This window comes from Brachionichthys hirsutus, unplaced genomic scaffold, assembly GCF_040956055.1.
Source record: "Brachionichthys hirsutus isolate HB-005 unplaced genomic scaffold, CSIRO-AGI_Bhir_v1 contig_735, whole genome shotgun sequence".
Lineage (NCBI taxonomy): Eukaryota > Metazoa > Chordata > Actinopteri > Lophiiformes > Brachionichthyidae > Brachionichthys > Brachionichthys hirsutus.
Window position 1 is genome coordinate 10769 of NW_027181030.1, and position 6757 is coordinate 17525.

Genomic DNA, 6757 nt, shown 5'->3' on the forward strand with positions numbered 1-6757 from the left:
CCGCCTGCCAGAGGCTGCTAGCTGCTAGCTCAGTTAGCCCCGTGGACACTTAGCACCTAGCTTCGGAGCCCCGCGCCTGACAGCGCGCGTGCGTCTCCGCTCCGAGCACGCGCTCCGCCGTCCCGGAGCCACCGTACCTGTGTTTACACGCAACGAGCCCGAACCGAGCCCGCACCCTCCGGGAGGTTAGCGAGCAACGAGGCATAAACACCAGACGGTGTACACTCGGTGTCCGGTTACTCCAGCGGATCACCGGCGGCGCTGCGCAACGTGAGTACCGGACGGGGGGCGGGACGCGGTTTGACCCCTGGGTGTCAGGGCGAGCCCCGGGAGCGTTGTCCCGGTTCAGCTGCTTCCGTCTAACGGAAAGGACATAAATCAATAAGTCTTAATATGGGTGTTTGAGATCCTGATTAGAAACACAAGTCCAGTCATGAGAAGCCTGACTCCGCCCCCACAGGTGAGGAAACACGAGCTGCGTCACTGAGCCAATTATACCTGGTGAAACCTGTTAGCCAGCAGGGGAACACACCTGAGGGTGAACGGCAGGTAAGCCGGGACCGAGGGTCCGACAGGTGATGCAAATGGGATGGATCCAGTGTTAGCCGTGGAAGGCCGACCCGCTGGTGTGTGTGTGTGTGTGCGCGTGTGCGCGTGTGTGTGTAATGAGTTGTTGCTCAACAAGCAAAACTAGCCAGACGACCTTTGACCGGTTCGGCCCAAAGTCAGGGTTGTGTGTGTGCGTGTGCATCAGACACACACGTCCTTTGATCTGTTAGAAGTCTCGATGTGTGAGCCAGAGTCCCTGGGAGCAGCCGGACCGGACCGGACCGGACCGGACCGGACTGGACCGGACCGTTTAGCAGTTTCCCAGCTTGTCTTTGCTTCAGAACCAACGTGGTTTAATTTGGGGCTCCGTCCTCAGTCTGGCCTCCAGCAGCACCGCTGCAGCCTGACCACAGGGGGGCAGCAAAGGACTGTCAGCGAGGTGCAGCAAAAAAACTGCTGCTGATTGGCTGGCATAACGAGGGCGGCTGCTGATTGGCTGGCATAACGAGGGCGGCTGCTGATTGGCTGGTATATCGAGGGAGGCTGCTGATTTGCTGGTATATCGAGGGAGGCTGCTGATTGGCTGGCATAACGAGGGCGGCTGCTGATTGGCTGGCATAACGAGGGAGGCTGCTGATTGGCTGGTATATCGAGGGAGGCTGCTGATTGGCTGCTAACGAGGAGGCTGCTGATTGGCTGGCGGCCTCTGATGGGTTCTCCTCTTATTCTATGATTAACATCCTTTTTCTCTCCTGTTGAACGGAAACGTTGAGCTGCTTCCTCTCTGCCCCCCCAGGATGCTGAGGTACTCCGTGGTCCGGGGGGGCCGTGGCCTACTGGCCGTGAGGAGGGCGTGTGTCACCTCCCACCACGCCCACTCCGCCCCTCAGACCCAATATCGACCAATAAAGAAAGTCATGGTGGCGAACAGAGGTGAGGTTCTGTCGCTGGTCTGGACCCAGACCGGACCGGATAGAACCGGTCTCCTCCTCCTGATGCTTTTAAAATCATTTTGAGCCTGAGGAAGAGGAAGGCGTGGCCTCTTTCTGGCTGATGGGGCCCGCCTCCGTCCCCTCATGTCTCCTCCTCTTCCAGGTGAGATCGCCATCCGTGTGTTCCGGGCCTGCACCGAGCTGGGCATCAAGACGGTGGCGGTGTACTCGGGAACAGGACACGGGCCAGATGCACAGGTACCGGTCCCGGAGGAACCAGGGTTCCGACCCAGAACCCCGGACGCCTGACTTGTGTTTCTCTCTCCAGGCAGAAGGCAGACGAGGCTTACCTGATTGGTAAAGGCCTCCCACCTGTCGCCGCCTACCTGCACATCCCTGACATCATCCAGGTAGCCAAGGTGAGAACCTGAGGGGGCGGAGTCTGTATGACATCAAGAGGGACTGGAAGGATCCAGGGGTTCGTACTGTTAAAACCGGGCAGCGGTCGTAGAAGGTCGCCGCCCCCTGCTGGAGAGGGTCTGTCCAACGCTGAGCATCGCGGCGTTACCATGGAAACGCGTGCGTGCGTGCGTGTGTGACCCGTCTAACCGTCGGGTCATCAACGGCGCCGTCCCGCCTCCTGCTGGCGAGCATCGAGGAGGCGATGGCTAGTGACCCGCAGCGTTATTTAGCTCGCCTGTAGCCGCAGGTGAGGGGCGTGTCCTTCGCTGACGGTCGCTCTGGTAACGCCACACACTGTCCCAGGACAACGACGTGGACGCCATCCACCCGGGATACGGGTTCCTCTCCGAGCGCTCCGACTTCGCCCAGGCCTGCGCGGACGCCGGCGTGATGTTTGTGGGACCGTCCCCGGAAACGGTCCGCAAGATGGGGGACAAGGTGGAGGCTCGCGCCCTGGCCGTGTCCGCAGGTACGGAGGAGGAGGAGTTAGGTGGTTTCTATCGGTGTACTTTAATTGAGCTGTTGTCATGACGATGGATGACTCACTTCCTGACGCCCTGGAGCTTCTCCTGTCGCCAACGCGGTTTGACCTTAACGTGACCTGCTTCCTGTCTCAGGTGTGCCCGTTGTCCCGGGAACGGACTCTCCCATCGCCAGCCTGCGGGACGCGCAGGCGTTCGCCCAAACGTACGGCTTCCCGATCATCTTCAAAGCGGCCTACGGAGGAGGGGGGCGTGGCATGAGGGTGGTCCGGGAGTACGAGGTGAGCCGACGGGAAGTCCTGGGGGTCACAGGAAGCAGGAAGTGGCTAGTTTAGCTAGGTGGACAGGTGGACTCACCTGTCTCCTCTCCTTCCTGTAGAGGGACTCACCTGTCTCCTCTCCTGCCTCTAGAGGGACTCACCTGTCTCCTCTCCTGCCTCTAGAGGGGGACTCACCTGTCTCCTCTCCTGCCTCTAGAGGGACTCACCTGTCTCCTCTCCTCCCTCTAGAGGGACTCACCTGTCTCCTCTCCTGCCTCTAGAGGGACTCACCTGTCTCCTCTCCTCCCTGTAGAGGGACTCACCTGTCTCCTCTCCTCCCTGTAGAGGGACTCACCTGTCTCCTCTCCTCCCTGTAGAGGGACTCACCTGTCTCCTCTCCTGCCTCTAGAGGGACTCACCTGTCTCCTCTCCTCCCTGTAGAGGGGGACTCACCTGTCTCCTCTCCTCCCTGTCCCCAGGAGCTGGAGGAGAACTACCAGCGGGCCTACTCCGAGGCGCTGGCGGCGTTCGGCGACGGAGCGCTGTTCGTGGAGAAGTTCATCGAGAAGCCGCGACACATCGAGGTGCAGATCCTCGGTGAGCCTCCACGCTAGCTCCTCCTCCTCACCTGCTCCTCTTCAGACACACTGAACCGGAGGAGGTGGGAGCTAATCTGCTAGCATGCTAGAACTCTGAGGCCGTTTGATGCTGCTCTGCTCCCTCCTCCCTGCTCCTTTCTCCCTGCTCCCTGCTCCTTTCTCCCTGCTCCTTTCTCCCTGCTCCCTGCTCCCTGCTCCTTTCTCCCTGCTCCCTGCTCCTTTCTCCCTGCTCCTTTCTCCCTGCTCCCTGCTCCCTGCTCCTTTCTCCCTGCTCCCTGCTCCTCCCTCCTCCTGCTCCCTGCTCATGGTATCATTTCTCCTTCCCAGGTGATAAATTCGGGAACGTCCTCCACCTCTATGAGAGAGACTGCTCCATTCAGCGCAGGCACCAAAAGGTGAATCCTCATTTTAAAGCTAACCCGGCTAATGCTTGGAGCGTTGCTACGTAGGTTAGCGTGAAGTGGGCGGGGCTACACAGGATCTATACCAGTGGAGATTAGCCGCGGCTAATGCTGCGCGAAGGGGAGGCGACCGCCACGATCCTTAGATACGGAGTTCCTGAACTCTGAATGACCCTAGAAAGAGGCTATAGATGCTGTCGTCACGGCGACGCTTTCATCGGGAGCAGCTCTGATATTTCATCCGTCAGCTGATCGACTTACGGATGCTAATCGTGTTAACGGCCTCCTCTTAATCCGACGAGCTGGAGCGCTGACGGGGCGCTTGCCCCCGCCCACTTAGCATCCCTCGCTAAGTGAAAGGGCTAATTATGCTAAAGCTAACGTGAGGAATGCTGCAGGTAATTGCTGATCAGGGAATGTGACGGTGTTGTGAGCTTAAATGATGCTTATTGGTTTTACATATCTGCTGCTCCTTTTATTTTGACGGGTTCCTGTGACATCATGACTAACTTCCTGTCTTTAAAGGTGGTGGAGATCGCGCCGGCCTTCCAGCTGGACCCTCACCTGAGAGACCGTCTCCACTCTGACGCCGTCAACCTGGCCAAACAGGTGAGCCCTGAAGCCGTGATGTCATCCTTCAGCAGGCGGGGCTCCCTCCGAAGGCAGCTCTGATTGGATGAAAAGCTTTTAGCTCTGTCCCGCGGCTGTGAACACAACACGTACCTTAACGCCGCCCCGGAGGAACGACCTCTGATGGGTCAAAGGTCGGATGAGAGGTGGAACCATCGTGGAGCTGGCGACCTTGAGACGACCTCCTTGTTCTGGTCCTCCACTCCTGTTAGTTCTGGGTCAAAGGTCGGCGTGCGTGTGCGCCAGCGAGGAAGACGTGACGCTCCTGAAGACGGGCGGCGGCGGCCGGTGAAGGGTCGGGGTCGACCCGACACGTGCTGTCTCCCACGTGCTGTCTCCCGCTTTGCTCCGCCTTCCTCTCTCTGCACGTTTAATTGATGGAGAACATCAGCTTTTATGAGCCGCGCGCCGCCGATGGACAGTAAATCGCTGTTAGCTGCCTTTTGTGGCTGTCTGCGTGGCCCCTCCCCCTCGCTCTCTGGCGTCGGCGTTTCCACTTTATGGCCACTTTGCTTCCAGACTGGGCACGGCTCCCCGTCCCGCCGCCGGTCCACCGGATCTGTACCCGCCCGTGTTCCTGCTGCGGCGGCGGCTCCGTGTGGCTGCAGATTGATTAGCTTGTCATGCTAATCGCTACTTCATTCGGAATGGCGAGCGTGTTTCATCGCAGCCGCTTCCTTTGTTCTGCTGCCTGATTGGCTCGTTCGTCCTCTCCTTGTTCTTCCTCTTAGCTCGGGTGGAAGCGACGGAGGCTAACGCTCAACATGCTAACTGTTACTAGCCATGTTGTGTTTGGGTAAAGGCAGCAACGGTTAGCGGTTAACGAGGTCATCGTGAGGTCATCGTGAGGTCATCGGCTGACACTGACACTCCCTCTCTGCTGGTACTGATTGATAAAGGGTCAAAGGTCAGCCAAAGGCCCTTCAGGTTTCTGCCGTTATTCAGCGCTCTGCCTGTTAGCTCCGCCCCCAGGCTGTCCTGCTGGAACGCCACAGGCCCCGTCTCCTCACTTCCTGTTCTCCGCCCAGCCATCTGGTCTCCCCACCTCCCTGCGTCTCCTCCTCCGTCTGTCCCCCCTGTGACCCTTCAGCCCTGGAAGAAAAGGCGTTTCGTTTGATCCTGAAGGGATGAAGGGATGAGAGGAGGTCTGGCTCCAGAGGGAGGGGTCTATTCTTAGGGTGTCTTGTTTCACTATTAACCACCACTAAATAAACGACTTGAATCCTCGTGGATTGAACGCCCCCCGCTCCGGTCCCCCTGCAGGTGGGCTACGAGAACGCGGGCACCGTGGAGTTCCTGGTGGACAAACACGGGAAGCACTACTTCATCGAGGTGAACTCCCGCCTCCAGGTGGAGCACACCGTCACCGAGGAGATCACAGAGTAAGTAGACCCCACCCACCTATGACATCATCAGCCGGCAGAACGGCGCCGTGTGTGAATGTTTTGCATTTGGGGGAGGAGGAGGGAGGAGGTGGGAGGAGGAGCAGGAGACGATGCAAGATGGAAGGAGGAGAGGAGGCTTCGTCATGGTTCCTCGTCACTGCCTCCTCCTCCTCCTCCTCCTCTCCTGCCAGATTGAACTCACCAGAGGTGAAAACCAGCCTGTGGCTCCGCCCCTTTATCAGGAAGCGTGACGCCCCTGATGAAGAGACGTTTGTGTAATAGTGATGTCATTCTTGTCTGCCCCCCCCCCCCCCCCGGTGTTCACGCCCTCTCTCTCTCTCTGACAGCGTGGATCTGGTTCACGCCCAGCTGCGCGTGTGCGAGGGGCGGAGCCTGCCGGAGCTGAACCTCAGGCAGGACAAGATCCGGGTGAACGGCTGCGCCATCCAGTGCAGGGTGACGACGGAAGACCCGGCCAGAGCCTTCCAGCCTGACACGGGCCGGATCGAGGTAGGAGCCGGAGCCCCGCCCCTTGTCCCGCCTCCTGGTGATGATTGAATGGCTCCTTTCAGCTGAAGAGGAGGCGCATCAGTGAGGTGGAGCTCCCTACCTCCCCACCTCCTGCTGTCCTCCTCCTCTGTTTGTTGGTGTGAGACGCTGTGTTTTATCATTCGTCCTCCTCTCTCTCCCCCCCCCCCCCTCGTTCGCCCCCCCCCTGCTGTCAGCGATTGTTTTTGCAGCTATATCTTGTTCCCTTTCTATTTTTACTCTCGTTTTAGGCCTGTTCTCTCTCTCTCCTCCCGTCTCTGCCTCCCCGTTTGTCTTTGTCTCTCCTCCTGCTCCTGCTCCTCCTCCCGTCTGTGCCTCCCGTTTGTCTTTGTCTCTCCTCCTGCTCCTGCTCCTCCTCCCGTCTCTGCCTCCCCGTTTGTCTTTGTCTCTCCCTCCTGCTCCTGCTCCTCCTCCCGTCTCTGCCTCCCCGTTTGTCTTTGTCTCTCCTCCTGGTCCTCCTGTGAGCTCATCGTTCTTGATTCTTTGGTGAACTCTGCAGACCGGCTCC

The 6757-nt window shown here is 59.0% G+C and overlaps 1 protein-coding gene across 1 annotated transcript; it reads left to right on the forward strand.

Moving 5' to 3' along the window:
* Window positions 1–233: 233 nt before the first annotated feature.
* On the forward strand, window positions 234–6210 carry LOC137917111 (pyruvate carboxylase, mitochondrial-like; the record flags this gene model as incomplete). Its single annotated transcript, XM_068759996.1, is given in 12 exon segments — window positions 234–270; window positions 1346–1482; window positions 1645–1712; window positions 1714–1739; window positions 1810–1900; window positions 2247–2412; window positions 2561–2706; window positions 3165–3282; window positions 3612–3679; window positions 4211–4294; window positions 5579–5697; window positions 6048–6210. Coding segments are annotated over 11 exon segments (1185 nt in total), but the record flags the coding sequence as incomplete, so codon positions are not given.
* Window positions 6211–6757: the final 547 nt, after the last annotated feature.